The sequence below is a fragment of the Perca flavescens genome, chromosome 21 (assembly GCF_004354835.1).
Source record: "Perca flavescens isolate YP-PL-M2 chromosome 21, PFLA_1.0, whole genome shotgun sequence".
Lineage (NCBI taxonomy): Eukaryota > Metazoa > Chordata > Actinopteri > Perciformes > Percidae > Perca > Perca flavescens.
The window spans coordinates 15,700,330-15,718,386 of record NC_041351.1 but is presented as its reverse complement, the minus strand read 5'-3'; the positions used below and the strand labels follow the sequence as shown (position 1 = coordinate 15,718,386).

Here is an 18,057-nt window from a genome sequence, read left to right as displayed (position 1 = left end):
CCCCACCCAACCACATTGACATCTGTGCATGTATAGGAGGACCTGTGTGTGTGAAAAAAACGTATTAATTACTATTTGAACAAAAGTAGTATTTATTTATAAAAGTAGGCTACTTGGACAAAAACTTAAAACTAGGGTCATGGAAATGCAGTCTCCGGTACTGCAGGAACATACTACTGATGCTTTTATTTCGATATTTGGCGCTGTGGTGCAGCGCCGCACCGGTACTGCAGTATTGCATCCGCAGCCCACTTCCGGTTCCTTTCCTGACGCAAGTGCCCGGCAAGGCTGTCGCACGCCTTTACTAGTGGCCGTTGTACAGCAAAACTGGATTTTATAACTACTCAAAAGAGACAGACACACCACAGGGTAACTTTCACAAAGACGTAGGTGAGTGTGTCGCAACATTTGATTAAACTATGGGTGATTATTCTTCGCTTTAGTGTGTTTACCGGGTGCACATGCGGGAAGGCCCCGTGCTCTCTCGGTTGTTGCTAGCGTTAGCTTAGCTAGCGTTAGTTTAGCAACAACCCGTGTTCTCGTTGTATTGTCATCAGTATTAGCTTGCTAATTAATAGGCTACGCATGTGTTTACGTTTTCTGGGTTTTGAAAAAACGTATTGTGTGAGACTTGTAGCTGTAACTAAGGTTTGGTGTTCCGTTTTATTGGCTAACTTGAAATCCATCCGTCAAAGCTAACGTTGATAGCGTAGCGAAGGTTGTCGTTGCATACCACGTAATGTTAATTGTTATAGACGCAGATTGCTAACTATACCGGCGTCTGCACGCAGCCACATCGACTTTTGTTGGGAAAAACTCATTAACGCTAGTTAACGAACTCATCCCAAAGTCAGCTAAAGTAACCTTTAAACAATGTTTAGCTACGTCAATATCTTAACACAGTCGTAATCTGGAAGATCTTGTGTGATGCTGTCGCAGGGCAGCATTGACGTTACCCAGCAGCCCACCTACTTAACTGGAAGATCCTTATAACTGAGACACATTATCTGCCTTCCTGAGCACAACGAATTAATGTAATTATTACAGCATTGAGTTTTCATTTAGATTTGATTTAATAATAGGAAGCTAAGTTACACTGTTTTTCTACAACATAGCACAGATGTTAACAAATCGGCTGTAATGTCTTCCTCACAAATGTCATTTTGTCTTTGCAGATTGACCGCTTCCTTCAGCTATGTCTCGTTTCTTTGCCACCGGGTCTGACAGCGAGTCAGAGGAGTCCTCATCTGCTGATGAGCTCACCCCTAAAGCACCCGGAGGAAATTTCAAGCAGTCAGTAACATAATTTACACTAAATCCTATCATCGGGACTCACTTTCCACTTTTTGTAGTAATCTCACACATTCATATTGTTTTCACAGGTCGTTGCTTATTAGTGATGATGAGGAGGACACTAAGAGAGTTGTCCGCAGCGCCAAAGACAAAAGGTTGGAGTATCTTTTTAAGCAGTATGTCTTTTAAAAACTGTACATTGTCATATCTAAGTATTGTTTTGAATGCATAAATTCTTGTATCTTAGGTTTGAGGAGTTGACCAACCTCATCAAGACTATCCGAAATGCTATGAAGATTCGTGACATGGCCAAATGTCTAGAGGAGTTTGAGCAGTTATGTCGAGCCTTCCTCAAAAGCAAGACTATAGTGGACAAAGAGGGTGTTCCCGCTTTCTATATCCGTCTTCTGGCTGACCTGGAGGACTACCTGAACCAGGTCAGTAGCCCAGAGTAGTCTGACATGATACATTTCCCAGTCCCCACATTTCCAGTGCAATAGAAATAATGAACATTATTTTATTTCCAGCTTTGGGAGGACAAAGAGGGCAAGAAGAAGATGAACAAAAACAACGCAAAAGCCCTTAGTACACTACGTCAGAAGATCCGCAAGTACAACAGAGATTACGAAACAGAAGTAGCTGCATACAAGGAGGTAAATTAGGAATCTTTCTCTCAGTGGTCCTGTGCTTCAGAATATACATGAACATTGCTGGTTAAGAGATATTAACTACACTTCTAAATTAAAGTCAGAGGTGGAAAGCTGTTATGTGTAACATGAATCTGTGTGTGATATAGTAAAAGAGGAGCACTTGCCTATTCTGCATTAACACCACATAGGTGCCAGTCGAGCTGCTCAGTAGCCCCTAGATCAGACTGGCTGTACTGGGCAGCTTCCGTGTGTGAATGTGTGTCACTGAAAGTGGATCTGGTAGCAGCCTGGATAAACAAAGAAACATAAAATCTCAATGTCTTCTCTCTCTCTGTTAGAACCCACAGGAGTCCGCTGATGAAGAGGAAGAGAAGGAGGCAGGAGGTTCTGGTAAGCTTGCTCTTTATGCATGTTTTTGTGTTAAATCACAATATTTCTGTAAAATGTACTAGAAAATTAACCAGCTGTGTTCATCCCAACATCAGAGTAATTGGGTGAAATATGTTTACATAGAAAAGGTTTGATGCTTCTCCGAGTCCTGTAGTACACGTACATCTGACAGCATTTAGTTTTATTACCTCCAAAAGTCACTGATAGAAAGTCTTCATTTACCCCCAGAGAAACTTTACTAGTATTTGCCACATACTCATCATCATGCACAACTTTTTTTTCATTCTGTGCTGTTGCAAACATAAAAAGTATGCTTGTATCAAGATCACGGGTGAACATCTGAATGTTAAGATGTCATATTGAGTGCAATCATCTCTAAAATTCATACTAATTTTTTTTCTACAAGGCTCATCTTCTGATAGCGAGGGAGAGGCAGGCGAAGATGGAGTGTCAGCCAAGGCCTTCTTAAAGAAAAAGCCTGAGGCTGCTCCAGAGGCCAGCAAGTTCCTAAAGACTGCCGGGGTAAGAGGCCAGCTTGCCATATTAGAATGTACTATAGAGAGAACAACAATAAAAACTGCTGCAAAGAAACTAAATTTAATGTAAGCTAATATGTTAGTTTTTCTCCCTTGACAGGAGGAGTCCTCTTCGAGATGATGATGATGATGATGATGATGAAGACTGGGGTTCAGACACTGTAGACAGTGGCAGTGAGAGCTCAGATGAAGGGGAGGGGAAGAGCTCCCTGGCTGTTGTCTTCCTCAAGAAGTGAGTCTCCCTCTCTGCATCTTTTGTTTTAGGTTTACAACTAAAGGTATTTGTACATTTTTAAAATGTGAACAAAACGTGATGCAGCAGCACAAAGCAACATTTCATGGATACTTTCTCCTTTTGTAAATTATGTAGTGCTGAGTATGGATTTGTTTTCCAACAAAAAAGGAATCGCTCAATATAGTTTGTTACATCTCCTCAAAGCTTTTTTTCCTTGCTTTAAGTAAGTTGCAACCCTAGATGTAAGTCAAAGAAAGTCCATTATGTATTCTTACCACCACACACTGTCTGTCCTCAGGACCCAGGAGGGTGAGAAGTCTGGCGAAAAGAGAGTCTCAAAGAAGAAGAAGCCCAAGAAGAAAGAGCGGCTAGAGGAGGAGGCTGAGGAGGAGGGAGGAGAGGAGGTTGAGGGAGGCTGGGAGAAGGTGAAGGGAGGCGCCCCTATGGTCAAGGTAAAGAAGAGATCATGATATACTTCTTTTTAGCTGTACTGCTATCATGATTCCTGCTGCTGAAACAAGATGGAACTATAGATGGTGCACTCATCCATATTTGTCTTTGCCACAATGCCATATTATGTTTTAGCACACTTTTATGCCAAGCCCAGAAAGAAATTGTGACTGTGTCGGTCAATAAATATTGTAATTAATTATGTTATGTGGTGTATTTAATCTGTCAGGAAAAGCCCAAGATGTTTGCCAAGGGCACAGAAATCAATGTACCCGTGGTGGTGAAGAAGCTGAATGAGATTCTGCAAGCAAGGGGCAAAAAGGGCACTGACCGGTAACACAACATCATTCACTAAAGCTCCACTTAATAGAAAATATGACTGCACATATTGTTCCTAATGATATTCTTTAAATCAGAAGTGCATGTGTCTTGTAAAGTGATATCCAATAACAGTGTTTCCCACAGATTAGAAAGCAATTTGTGGCATTGGGGGGACGACAACATAGTCTGTGTGGGAAACACTGAATAAATAAGTTGCGTAGAGAAACATTTTATGGAACCTCTTATTTACCCTCACAATTCTATTGTTCCTTGTAAGTATTATTAAAATGTTTTGTACTTGTCACACTTAAAGTATAATGTTTCTCAGTGCAGATATACAGTATATACACTCTGATCTAATCTCCACTCCTTTTTTCTCTCTTTGACAGGGCTGCCCAGATTGAACTGCTCCATTCTCTGGCAACAATTGCTGGTGAGAATAACTTGGGCCAAGGTATCCTGGTCAAGATTAAGTTCAACATCATTGCCTCCCTGTATGACTACAACCCCAACTTGGCAGCCTTCATGAAGGTAGGAGCCACGGTTTTTCTTTGTTCTGTTACCATTTCTGTTAAAGTCAAGAGTTTGTACTTGGAAAAGTTAGAAATAGGAATTTAAACAAAATAAAGCCCCAATATGTATGTTTATATATGGATATAACTGAGCCATTATGATGTCCTGTACTATTTGATGTTATAAATGATCAGACAATGAAACGGCACAAACATTATGTAGACAAATAGGTTTACCTTTAATTGAATCTTTCTGACTTGGTTTCCCTTTAGCCCGATATGTGGAAAAAGTGCCTGGACTGTATAGATGAGCTGCTGGACATCCTCTTTGAGCACAACAACATCTTCATTGGGGAGAACATCGCAGAGGACAATGAGAGTCTGGCCATCTCAGACCAGGTATCCCATCTCCATCTTCAGATTTCTGGTATTTTCAGGTGGCAGTTTGTCCTGGCTGATGTGCAGACCATCCCAAAACTGAGTCCCAGCTACCATGTCTTTGTGTCTGTACATGTATGATCTGTGTTGTATATTATGAGGTTTGTCTGCATTATTTTATATGGAATTATTGGAAGCATCATCATTTGTATGTCTTTAGCTAACATGGAAATACTTAACCTTTTGCATACTTTTTTTGCTTGTCTTATTAGAGAGTATGACACTGCATCAAAAATAATTGTGTATTGTATTGCTTAGTTGTGTGCGTGTGTTTGTCAGCCATTCAGGGTGCGTGGGTGCATCTTAACGCTGGTAGAGAGGATGGATGAAGAGTTTACCAAGATAATGCAGAACACTGATCCCCACTCACAAGGTGAGCTATACCAGAAAAAAAGACTCAAGAATTCTTTTTTATTGTATTATAGTTTTAGATGTGAAAGTAAAATCATAGTAGTACTGGAAAATGACGTTGCAAGAATCCCTGAAGTGTATTTCTGCATCGTGCTCATGGCTCTCTTCGCCACTCTTCTGCAGAATATGTTGACAATCTGAAAGATGAGGGACACGTTTGTGGCATCATTGACCGGCTGCTCGACTACATGGAGACCAAGGGCAGCACAGAGGAGATTTGCCGCATCTACCTACGCAGAATCATGCACACCTACTACAAGTTTGACTATAAGGCTCACCGGCGCAGCCTGGGCCTTCAGGGAGAGACCAAGGTGAGAAAAGCACTGGAGTGGTACAGCCTGTGTGAGAGACACCTCACTATATTAGCAAGAAAGAGAATAAAGTTTATTTTTCTGACTGACATCAACAGATTATCAATGTAAGAAGTGATTTATTTTTTAGATCACAAGGAAACTATAACTATTTATCTATCTAAATACAGAACAATCAGGGTTAGGGTATAAAGATAGATTTGTGTGTTAATATGGATACAGTGTCTTGCCATGAGCTGAGCAGCAGCCTCTGTGAATGTATTTAAGAGTGTGATGTGCTAAATTATGATTCTCTGCCGTCGTTTAGTCCGAGCAGGACCAGGAGGAGAGCGAGGGGGAGGACAGCGCTGTGATCATGGACCGTCTCTGCAAGTTCATCTACGCCAAGGATCGCACCGACCGTATCCGTACCTGCGCTATCCTCTGCCACATCTACCACCACGCTCTGCATTCACGCTGGTACCAGGCCCGCGACCTGATGCTGATGAGCCACCTGCAGGACAACATCCAGCACGCTGACCCGCCCGTACAGGTAGGCAGACGGTATTCATTTAGGGTTCAAAGTTGTTCTCTTGTGTAGCTTTGTGTTTTAAGTACCTATTTTATCTCTCTTGTCTAGATCCTGTACAACAGAACCATGGTCCAACTTGGAATTTGTGCATTTAGGCAGGGCATGATCAAAGATGCCCACAACGCCCTGTTGGACATCCAGTCTTCTGGCCGTGCCAAGGAGCTCCTGGGCCAGGGTTTGCTCATGAGGAACATGCAGGAGAGGAACGCAGAGCAAGAAAAGATTGAAAAGAGAAGACAGGTAAGTCCTACATAGGCAGTAAACGCATGACCAAGATTATGCAAGTTTTTCTTGTTGATAACCTGTTGGGTGTAATCGAGCGTTGCTGAACAAATGAGAAACTTTTTTTGTCAGACTTTGATCATACTATACACAGGTGCATGGGAGCCATTTGGGCGAAATCACTGCATTTTAGCCATCTTAGTGGCATGGCTCCAGGGTGTCAACTACTGGATGGATTTCCATGACATTTTGTACAGAAATTCATTGTCTCCAGATGATGAATCTTAATGACTGTTTGTTTGTTTGTTTGTTTGTTTGTTTGTTTTTTAGTGCCACCATGAGGTTAACATTAGCTAGTATTGTTTTCCAAACATTGGAAAAACCTAAAAAATAGACTTGATGTGAGGTTGTACAGAACCTGACTACATAACAATGCTTTGACCTCCCTCACAGGTGCCATTCCACATGCACATCAACCTGGAGCTGCTGGAGTGTGTGTACCTGGTGTCAGCCATGCTGTTGGAAATACCCTACATGGCCGCCCATGAGTTTGACGCCCGCCGCAGGATGATCAGCAAGCAGTTCCATCACCAGCTCAGGGTGGGAGAGAGACAGCCACTGCTGGGTACGCAACATGTCCCCTAACAACTCTGTACATCAGGATTTTTAATCCTGTCTGTTTGTTTAATCCTCAGAAAATCCAGAGAGGATAACTGTAGCTCTCTTTGTCCTCCAGGACCCCCAGAGAGCATGAGGGAGCACGTGGTGGCAGCCAGCAAGGCCATGAAGATGGGAGACTGGCGTACCTGCCACTCATTTATCATCAATGAGAAGATGAACAGTAAAGTCTGGGATCTGTTTCCTGAGACGCAGCGAGTACGCGAGATGCTTGTCAGGTTAGCATACACCATTCTCGTTCATCGGTTAATTTATTTTCAAATGTTCATTTTATCTTGTCAAGTTGCTGTTGTGATTAAGATAGTGTGACAAGTTATGTTTGAATGATTTAAGGGAATTTAAACCTAGTTTGCTTTATATACGTAACGCAGTTTAATTTTTATGAATTTCCTGATTGCGTTTACCTTTTTTTTTTTTTCTTTTTTTTATAGGAAGATCCAGGAGGAGTCACTGAGGACTTATCTGTTCACATACAGCAGTGTATATGACTCCATCAGGTAAGCACAAAATACTAGTGCCAGTCACTACTAAAGCAATGGTTTGTATGTTTTTAGCTTTCGGGTGAAACCTCAGTTTGTATCCACTTAGACCAGAAATGGCACTGCCTACGAGTGTCAGTGCCGACCACTAAAGATCAAGCTAAGCTCAGTTGTATCTCAATACGAGAATCTTTAGGGGGAACATAATCTATTTTTTGTTTTTATATATATCTGTCCTCCAGCATGGGGACACTATCTGAGATGTTTGAGTTGGAGATACCCACAGTTCACAGCATCATCAGCAAGATGATCATCAACGAGGAGCTGATGGTAAGTTTCATGGCTTCTCTGTTCTGTTGGAGTGAATTTTTATTTATATAATGTTGTAGAATTTCTGTTGCATCTTAATATTCACATTTTTTTGTTTTCTGAATTAAAGTGTTGTAAATGTTTTCTGTCCTCTTGCCAACAGGCGTCACTGGACCAGCCCACACAGACGGTGGTAATGCACCGCACAGAGCCCACCTCCCTGCAGAACATGGCCCTGCAGCTGGCTGAGAAACTTGGCAGCTTGGTGGAGAATAACGAGCGCGTCTTCGACCTCAAGCAAGGTGTCTATGGAGGCTACTTCAACAGAGGTGGGTTTGGACAACACGCTTCACTCTATGCAATATATACCATATATGTTTTTGCATGTTGTTTACGGATTTTTGGTGACCTTAAGTCACATTAAAGTACTTTTCCAATGCTATAGCTTGTTACATTCCTGGAACATCTCTCATGCTCTCTTTGGTATTATTATAGGTGGAAAAAGGCTTTCTTGGAAACGATGATAATCGGTTGTTTTTTGCATTACAGATCAGAAAGGTGGCTACCAACAGAACAAATCTTACAACAGAGGTATGTTAAGTCACACTGAGATTGAACTTTGGATACAAAAAATAACATTTCTGACCACGCGATGACCTTCTCAAGCCTATATGCCTCTGATCTTTTTCAGAGGATGTGTGCTTTATCATTGCCACTTTTAACTATGTTGGTGACTGAGTTTGTTTGTATTTAATCAGTAACTAACATGTAATGCATTAAAATGTTAGGTTAAGGGTAATGGTCAGGTTATGGCCGAACAGAACTAGGCGTATAAGTTTAATTCAAAAGAATGCCCTGGCAATTGCCATTGAAATCAAATGGTGACGAAAAAACTGCACAAATAGTTTGGATGCATGAAACATTTTCTCGCCATAAATAAACGTGAGAAAACTTTTTTGCGCACCTCTTTGGTCGGGCAGGTGCGTAGGATATGATCAAAGGTGATAGATCAAAAATTGTTGAGAGAAAATCTCGCACACTGGCCATTACGCAAGCAATAATTTATTTAGAAAAATACGTTTCTGTCCCAGACCTTCATCACCTAAAATTTACCTGATGAAGGTCTGGGACCGAAACGTTGTATTTTTCTAAATACATTTTTGCTTGCGTAATGGCCAGTGTGCGGGATTTTCTCTCAACTCGCCATAAATAAAGAAAATATAACTTGGTTAGAGAGCTAAGGTGCCACGACGAGAGGTTCCAATCATATTTTAGGTTGGTCCATTTGTTATCTCATCGGTTGCACTTTTGAAGGGTCAGCAACAGGGACGTTGGAACTATTTTCTTCTTTCTCTTTGATTAAATCCTGTCATGTGGATGCTCGTAGATAATCATGTTTTACTCTTTGCATGTTCACAGATCAGAAAGGTGGATACCAGCAGAATAAGGGAGGCTACAATCGAGGTGGCTACAGAAACCAAAACCACCAAAGCAACTACTGAGATGGTTGCATGTGGTTTTCAGTCTTGCCACCTGAACTGGTCTTCATTCCATAACAACAACCTGAGTTTGTGTGCTTGACATTTGGCTGTGTGCTGTTCTCCTTCATTTGACTAAAAACAGCTGGAAGTTATTGAAGTACAAGCCCTTCCCAAATCTACTGCATAGTGTAGTATTTCAGTACGGCCAACTTCTTTGGATAAACATGAGAGTTTTGAAGGTTAGTATTGCTAATTGAAAATTTGTATAACCGGCATTGCAGTGTTGCTGGCTTGTGGCAGTACAGTCGGGTGACAGACATTTCAAGTATTGTTAACCCACTTCTCAAATAAACAACAATGAAACTGCATGTTTTATGTCCTCTTCTTGTTTTATTTGTTTTAATATAAATTCAATTCAGGCTAAATCAAAGCATGAAACAAAGTCAGATAATGTAAACGCTGAAAATCAAGTTGCATACTTCCATAACCTTAATATGTCTGGTTTTCTACATGTTTGAAACTCAGGAGCTGCTCCCTGGGATCACATCCTGATTCTTGATGTCAGGATATTTCTCAAAACAATGAAGCTGATTTTAAAGGAAAATATTTTTAGGCGATTCAAGAGAAAAAAACTGCTTTTGCTCAACGAATTAATGTTGGAAACTTATCCAATTCCTTAACATAAATATACTATAAGAGTTTGCAATGAGGAATATTCCATAGCCAGACATTATAAAAACTACACATGGTAATAACTGATTCTATCAAGGCTGCCAACACCCAGTTAAAGGCTTTCACCCGAAATGTGTTTGCGTGAGCCATGTAATGTTACAGGCTGTTTATCATACTCGGAACCCAGAATGCTTTGGATTATCTCTTGTTTGAAATGGCTTTTACTTTACTTGTAATGTATTTGATTACGGAGTTATCTTCACTGTCATATTCTCTTGTTCCTAATTATTTGTTGCTTCAACACTGAAAAAACAGCTTTTGTTGTTTGCCGACATGTTCTTTATTACATGGATAATTGACTTTGTGCTACAGAGGAGTTTGACAGCAGAAAACCTAAATGGTAAATATAAGGTTTTAATGTCAGTTTCTACGATTTTAAGAGCAATTTCTAACATGTTACATTTTAGACATAGTTTTGTAAAATGTAGGTGATCAGTCAATTAACAGTTTCCCCATATTTTTAGTGCTTTTACCAGAAGTTAAGAGGTCTGTTACTTTACCAACAGTCAAAATGAAAATAAGTATTACATACATAGGTTATATGTAGTTTAGTATTATGAAACCTTGACAGTTTTAAAGTACAGCAGCAAAATTAGTATTTGAACAAATTGTCCATCAAACTTAACATTGTTGCTCTTATTGTTCTCATTTTTCATTAAATCATTAATTGTTAAGTTGAACCATACACAGTCATTTTGATTACAACTATTGCAAGTTGTCATGCTTAATTTAAATTCACTAATTCTTCATTGGCACACAGTAGGTTATGGCTTTCATAACAACTCAAGAAATAGGTGAGTGAGCATGGATTTTTACATCGTTTTATTCAAATGGCCAACAGTGTTTCCATGTTGCTTTCTTATTGCTCCATTGTTGCCTGATTGGAAACCTTAATATGAATGTGTCCAGTGGTTCAGCACCAATGCCTCTTCTCTATTTCCCCTCTGTGTGGGTGGCCTATTAGCTGCCTCTCCTCAGACTCAGTCTCCTGTAGAGCTCTTGCCTCAGTAGGTCCCTCTCTTTACGGATTCCCTGCAACACGGTGCGGTTCTCCTGAGCCCTACGCACAAGGTATGGGAGCGTGTCGTCCACTGAGCCGTATGGCACTGACTTGTATACAGCATAACCCTCCTTAGCTGGAAGGAAGAGGAGAGTAAGAGTTTTAGTATCTAAATCATGTACATCGTAGTTTACATGAAGAGAGGTTGGCCACCCAGAGCTGCTGTCCTGCCACTAAAGGTTTGCAAGTTCAGCCATGTCTCGCATCAAGCTATAGATGTAAAAAGACTCTGGACTTCTTGCAGAAAATGTAAATGTAAAGAATGCCAGTTGAGGCACAGCTCACCCAGTGTGAGGGAGACGTGATCACACATGCCCAGCAGCTGGCCGAAACATACTGAGCCTCCATCATTGTCTATCCCCAACTCTTCCATCCTGAAGATGATATACACAATAGCTATATCATAAACTGCAGTACTCAACCTGGTGCCCGAGACCCCCACTAGAGGTCGCAGGATACATTTGAGAGGTCATGAAATGCTAAAAAGTGTACTCCATTGATTTAGCATTGCACTCCTATAATAACATTGTAGCACTCACAATGTACAGTTTAAAATAGAATCAAGCGAGTATTTTTTACATTATTCTTACTTGCCAAAGCCTGACGCCTACATTACCCACAATGCAACACAATATATAACACAATGCAACAGTTCGGTTCAAGATTCAGGTGTGTTATGTGGAGGAGAGATGCTTTAGAACCGAGATGCCCCAACTTAAGGTAGTTTCCTGTATCTGTGTCATTTGTGCACCGCCACTGCCACGCCTCTTTAGGAGACTAGCGGCAGGTCCGAGTGTATTGATTCCAATGGGAGAAGTGAACACAGATTATGAGCGATCCTTTCGCTCCATAGTCACCAAAGTAGATATTGGACCCATTTCTCACAAGCAACATATCTCCAGAACATTCTGACACTAAAATGGCATTTTTCAGAAGGAAACATCAGGAGAAAATAAGCTTTGTTTGAGACCTGTTTCTGTCTCAGGACCAAACTCTGCCGAGATCTGGCAACACAGAGAAGCTACCGTCAGCTAACGTTGGTAAACGCCCTAACAAAACTAATCTCTGTGATGCTAAGTATGTCTTTTAGCTGTGTACATATCTAACGTTAGCAAAAGAACATATTAATAAATTATTCAAAAATAACTTTTCATTCATCCACATGACGTTCACTACACTTTCAAACGAGGCCACGCCTTTTTAGGAGACAGGAAGTGTGTACCGTTTCAAACCATTGGCGATGCTTGAAATGCTCTATCTTTAGTATAAAGGATCTTTGGTGGAGGTTAGTCACCCTATTCAGATGTCCCGTTACCTTCCACTTTCTTTTTGTTGTAATTTTGAAACTGGTTGATTTATGAGGACTATGGTTAACTGCTCCTCAGATCTCTGCAGGGTAAATCCAGACAGCTAGCTAGACTATCTACCGCCCAAGACGATTGTGATTGGTTTAAAGAAATGGCAATAAACGAGAACACGTTTTTCTCCCATCCCCAATGCAAAATTACAAATCCGACTATGGCTACGTCAAGACCCGCCCTACGAAGCAGTTCGATTGGTTGGGGTTAGGCATTTGACCGTGGGTGGTTAGGGTTAGGGGATTGGTCAGGGGATAGGACCTGTACATGTAAGCATGGACGCCTGGCCAATAGTAGTGTGTGAATGCTATTGAAGGGCGGGTCTTGGCATGGCCATAGTGGGATTCGTAATATCGCATCCCGGATTGCTGTGTGGACTCACCAGACCCTCTTTCACAGCGTTGTGGAGGAAAGTCTGGCAATGCCAGACTAGAAGCTTGGTGATACTCACTGTCGCAGGGCTAGTGGTGAACTGCTGTAGCTGGCGAGCTAACCGTTAGCGTAGTCACAATAGCTCCCGGGAGCTTCTCTGTATTTTCTGTCTACTGTTCTGTTTACTTTTCCTTGGCATTTGTTCACCATTCAACACCAATTTGTTGAGTAGAAAGTCGTTCAAGAGAGAAAAGAAAGCTCTCCAAGCCAGCTTAGCTCTGTCACAGGGTCTAACCGTTTGGCAGCTCGTCTCACTGACTCCTCGTTGTGAGTGGCGACTATGATCCTGTAGCGCTCGGGTTTCTGGGAAATGGCTTCCAGCATCACATCCAGCGAGCTGTTATAACTGCACAAACACAAATACACCGATGAAGTGTGTAAGGAGACAAGTTCACTGCCAGAAATAATCAGCCCAAGTTTACGATATGCAACAGACACAGCTAATGCACTGTTGATTTTAATCCAGATAAAAAGCTTTTTAGCATAAATTCAGGTGCATTAGTAACATTTACCAAACCCAGACAAGTGTTGGACTCAGTTTTATGTAGTGTTGGCGTTATCTGGGATGCATTTGGGATGCCTGGTTGTGATTAATGGCTACTGCCTCTTATCCACCTGTCATTGGTGTCCTCCCAGCACTGGTGGACGGGGTCCTGACGACCCTCTTTCTCTGCCAGCTTCCTCTCTTTGTCCATGTAGGCTCCTCGTACCAGCTTGACCCCCAGACAGAAACCCTCATTGTTGGACAGGTGCAGAGCTTCTAACAGGAGAGACCTGGACTCCTGAAAGAGAAAAATGGGATGTCTCCTTTTTAAGAAAATATGCAAATTGAAAGGAAAGTACAATTTCTTGTTTTAAAACAATGAAAAGAGAATTTAAGATATTTGCCTTTAGGTAACACTGATATGTGTTCCAAATCCACGTGCCATCTTTGTTAAACTTCTTCATCATTGCCATGGTGACAAGAGAGAGGGCGGGGTTCATGTAGGTGTACTCTGCATCAACCAGGACTCTGACTTTGTTTACACTTGCCTTAAAAAATATAAATAAAAGAGCACAGTCGATCTTTAAAATAAATGTGTAACTTCCCTTATTAAGATTAACACATTAAAATCAGACACAGTGAAGCCTTGGAGGGCAAAAATAAGTAATCACAATAAATTGAGTGTTCAAATTCAATTCACAAAACAATATCACTTTGATGCAGTTCTCCCATGCAATAAATGCCCTATTCACATACCTCTGCTATTTTGTTGAGTCTCTGCAGGCTACAGAGGAAATGGGCAACTTCTCTGTCATCTAAACCAGGGAAGTTGATTGACTGAAAGAGGCAGTTTCAGGCAAAGGACAGAGGTCATTAAACATTTAATTAAACAGAATCATCCTAATCAACACTGTAAACGTATGTATAAACTGAGGAAAGGGAACACATCTGACAAACTGTTATTTTGATGTACCTCTCCATCCATAGCTCTGACAAGAAGATTCAGGTCATATGGTTGCTCTGCCATGAGGGTCGTAAGTTTCACCTTTATACAAGCAGTACGGACCCGTCAGTAAGAAGAAAAACACAAAATTCGAGAACAAACTGGAACAGCCGTGGATAGATAAAACACTAAAAAGTGTATTCTTATCTTTTTTTCCCACGTATTTGAACAAATCAGCTACTGTTTGACCTCAAAAACCTGGGAATTTCCCCAATGGTTAGCCTTGTAACTCAAATGCTCAGAAAAGTAATTGTTGTACCAAACAAATGTAATATTGAATATAAATGCCCCCCTCTATTGAAAGATTAAGCATTTGAGAGTTAATTAAAATGCCTTTCTTGACATTTCTTGCATAAAAACATCTAATTTACAGTAAAAAATGTTAGCGTTTTGAAAAAGTCCCAGCAAGTAATTTCTTCAAAACATTATGAACGGTGGAAATTGTTGCCTTACACACAGCTCCGGGCTGATCAGGGCTGTGATCTTTAGCTGCATCATTGGGTCTTTGCTCCAGGCCTTGCTGTGGGATATTTGCACACATTCCAACATGGCCTCCATGTTGTCGTCATATCTCTTCTCTCTGGTGGTGACAAAAAGCAATAATGTACAGTAATTCACTTTGGCCATGTTCAATCACATTAATGTGAACTAAATCAATGTGACTGCCCAAAAGAGGAGCATACTGAAGAAAAAACAGTGCACCTCCACTGTTTTTTCTATCCTCTAGTTCTCTTTGAGCACAATCATCCGTTTCCAGTTATAATGTCCAGTTAAATTTGTGAAATTTTGATGTGTGGTTCGTTTTTCCCCACATTTTTATGTGGTGGTTAACAATTTGTTGTACCCCGTGCTCTCTCCCAGATCCTCCTCGATTGGTACGGCCAGCATTGGCCTCAGTCCCAGCATGCTCAGCTTCTCCATGGACTGAGAAATCTCACTCTCATTCTCTCCAGCCACAAACTGGGCATAGACGGTGGGCCGCAGCAGCAAGGAAAACCCCCTTCTGCCCAGGAGTGTGCGTGCTACCGACATCAGCTGAAAGAAGAAGGTGAAGTGGACAGATAAGGTGAAGAAGAATGATGGAGAGGAGGAAAGGGATTCATTAGGTGACACAGACGCAGTGGCGGTATGTAACTAAGTAGATTTACAATTTTGAGGTACTTGTACTTTACTTGAGTCTTTTCATGCCACTTTCTCCTTCTTATTTAAGTCATTTTAAATGCAAAATATTTCATGTTTCCAGCTTCACAGATGTGACGATTATCTGCTGTTTCTTTTGAACTATTTTAATTTATTTACAATAATTTTGAATTCTGTGCCGTTGGTTGGTTGGAACAAGCATTGTGAAGCTTTGGGCTCAGAACTTGTGATGGCATTTCTCACTATTTTCAGATTTTTTACAAACTAAACAATCGATTAATCGAGAAAATAATCAGCATATTATTCCATAATGAAAATAATTATTAGCTGCTGTCCTATACAAAATAGTTTAACACAATTAGCTCCACCTCAACCAACTACAAAAGTAAAATCCTGCTTTTATTGTTGCCAGAGTAATAATAATGTAATGATATAATAGTGTAACAGTCACAGGGGCTGTTTTTCTGCATTGATACTTTTACTTTAAATACTTTACATTTTCCTGCTTATACAATCATGCTTTTACTTAAGTAACATTTGCAATGCAGGACCTTTACTTGTAGGTATTTTTACAGCGTAGTATTACTTTTATTATTTATTACTTTTACTTCAGTGACGGATATGAATACTTCCTCCACCACTTCACAGAAGCACTTATTTTGTACATTCATAGTGTGCAACATCAGAGTGTCAAAGATTGATCAAGAAAAGATTAAGATCTCTCTCTCCATGCCTCACTCACTCTTTTTATCCTAGCACTCGTCAATCTTATTCATCTCATTTTACTCCAAATAATAATGACAAGTGGCAAACTCAAGTCTTACCTTCCCGCTGTTGTTGACAAGCACAGGGAAGGAGCAGAGGCGAAAGATGCCCAGAGCACGGAGCAGCTCACCCAAACTCTTCACCCTGAAGGCACTGGGATCCTCGAAGGCCAGAGACGCTGAAAGAAGGTCGGGCTGCTTGACTGCCACCGTCTTGGAGGTCCCAGTACCCATCAGCCTCAGCAGCAAGAGGCGAGGGAGTGAGGGACACAAGCGAGAGCACATCATCATCCCTGGAAAAGTGTGTATGTGTGTTTGTATGTCACTGACACTGCTTGTAGATGCAGTCTCAATGATGTGAAGTGTTTGTATGAATCTTCCTTTGTTGTAATTTTGAGGTGTCCGTTAGGCAACTCCAAAAGTACCAAATGTGTCTGAAATTGACAATACAATCGCAAAAGTCAGTAGAAACATCTTACCCTCCTTCCCAAAAGTTACTTATGGAAGTTCTAAATGATGGAAAGCTAAGCAGGTGCGATTTGAGGGTCTCAGTGTAGACCAGTAAAATTCATCATCTTTTGGCTTACTCACTGGTTAATAAGTGACTAAATTTAAGTAAACATCAAGTTGACCCTTAGCATCAACCCACAAGTGTTCCCTCAGTTTGACTTTAAACTAAATGGACATTAAAAGCTTGCTTTGTCGCGTATTAAAACATTCGTCATGTTGGATCTGGCTTTTTTTTGCTAGAAGCTTTGGAATAAATGTGGCTTTAAAAGGCAATTCTAGGCATTCAGATAGTAGTGCAATCAAAGTGGGTCAAGTAGCAGAATTCAACTTGTTGCATTTATAATTTTACCTACAGTAATGTTGCCTTTTTAACAGTGCAAGCTTTTGTTAATGCACATTCAAAATCCCAACATTAAATTTAGAAACTCTTTATCAGACAAGTCAGTTATATTCTGAGGGGGGTTCCGTTTAAACATATTTTTTTTCTTCCAAAAGACCAAGCAAAGCAGCCAGGAGTGGAAATGATTAACCACCTGCCACCATCCTTGTCACATATCTCTGACCTGACAGAAAACCCTCTAATATCACACACAGCTCACTCAGACATTTGCTATGCTGGCACTGCTGACCAACCAGACCTGAAATACTAATAGTTGTTCACTAAAGGGTTAGGCATTCTTGGGATATTTAAGTAATCATTCAGAAATGAAAGGAGGTCCAAGGCAATCATAGCAATCTCTTAAATGCCTTAATTTCCTGTCATAATTCTAAGTAAAAAATTATATAATTGCTGTCCATCTGAAGCAGTTTTGGTAAAAAGAAGGAAACAAATACAATTCTTGCAAGTAAAAGAGAAGGAAGGAAAGCTTGAGAAGGGTAATGACTAAAGATTTTGACAAATTTTAGTCTAGATGTTACCCTGCAGTTTAAAGGAAAAGTTCGACATTTTGGGAAATACTGTTATTCACTTTCTTGCTGAGAAGATCGATACCACTTTCATGTCTGTTCATAGTCTTTTTAATGCAGTTAATCCTCTACGAGGACGCTACATCACAGAATCTGACGCGTTACATTTCAGTATGTAGCACCATGTTTGGTAGCTGTTACTTATTAAAATAAAGTATGTAATAAAGTATGAAAAAACTTTTACAGGTCCCAGAATCTAATGAGTCCCACAATTTGGTGCAACACCGGCCAAGAAGTAGACCTACACATAACCCCCCTGACCAAAACAAGAAAATATAAAAACATGCAATGGCCAGGTTTATGCTAAACTAGGCTAACCGT

The 18,057-nt window shown here is 40.6% G+C and overlaps 2 protein-coding genes across 2 annotated transcripts; one reads left to right on the top strand and one right to left on the bottom strand.

Moving 5' to 3' along the window:
- The first annotated feature begins 217 nt into the window (after positions 1–217).
- Positions 218–9,655, top strand: eif3c (eukaryotic translation initiation factor 3, subunit C). Its single transcript, XM_028568319.1, has 23 exons — positions 218–390; positions 1,176–1,293; positions 1,383–1,448; positions 1,541–1,730; positions 1,821–1,946; positions 2,282–2,333; positions 2,740–2,866; positions 2,976–3,101; positions 3,403–3,556; positions 3,784–3,887; positions 4,265–4,406; positions 4,661–4,786; positions 5,105–5,198; positions 5,360–5,547; positions 5,855–6,079; positions 6,167–6,358; positions 6,794–6,965; positions 7,077–7,236; positions 7,450–7,515; positions 7,740–7,827; positions 7,970–8,135; positions 8,356–8,397; positions 9,226–9,655. The coding sequence occupies exons 2-23, from the start codon at positions 1,196–1,198 to the stop codon at positions 9,306–9,308; spliced, it is 2,787 nt and encodes a 928-aa protein (XP_028424120.1). The 5' UTR covers positions 218–390; positions 1,176–1,195; the 3' UTR covers positions 9,309–9,655.
- Positions 9,656–10,669: 1,014 nt separating this feature from the next.
- On the bottom strand, positions 10,670–16,551 carry prodh2 (proline dehydrogenase 2). The gene is made up of 10 exons (XM_028568358.1): positions 16,321–16,551; positions 15,201–15,391; positions 14,810–14,936; positions 14,327–14,398; positions 14,110–14,190; positions 13,758–13,901; positions 13,485–13,651; positions 13,105–13,215; positions 11,365–11,453; positions 10,670–11,155 (listed from the first exon to the last, which is right to left on the bottom strand). Exons 1-10 carry the CDS (start codon positions 16,549–16,551, stop codon positions 10,980–10,982), a joined length of 1,389 nt encoding a protein of 462 aa, XP_028424159.1. The 3' UTR covers positions 10,670–10,979.
- Between the last annotated feature and the right edge of the window lie 1,506 nt (positions 16,552–18,057).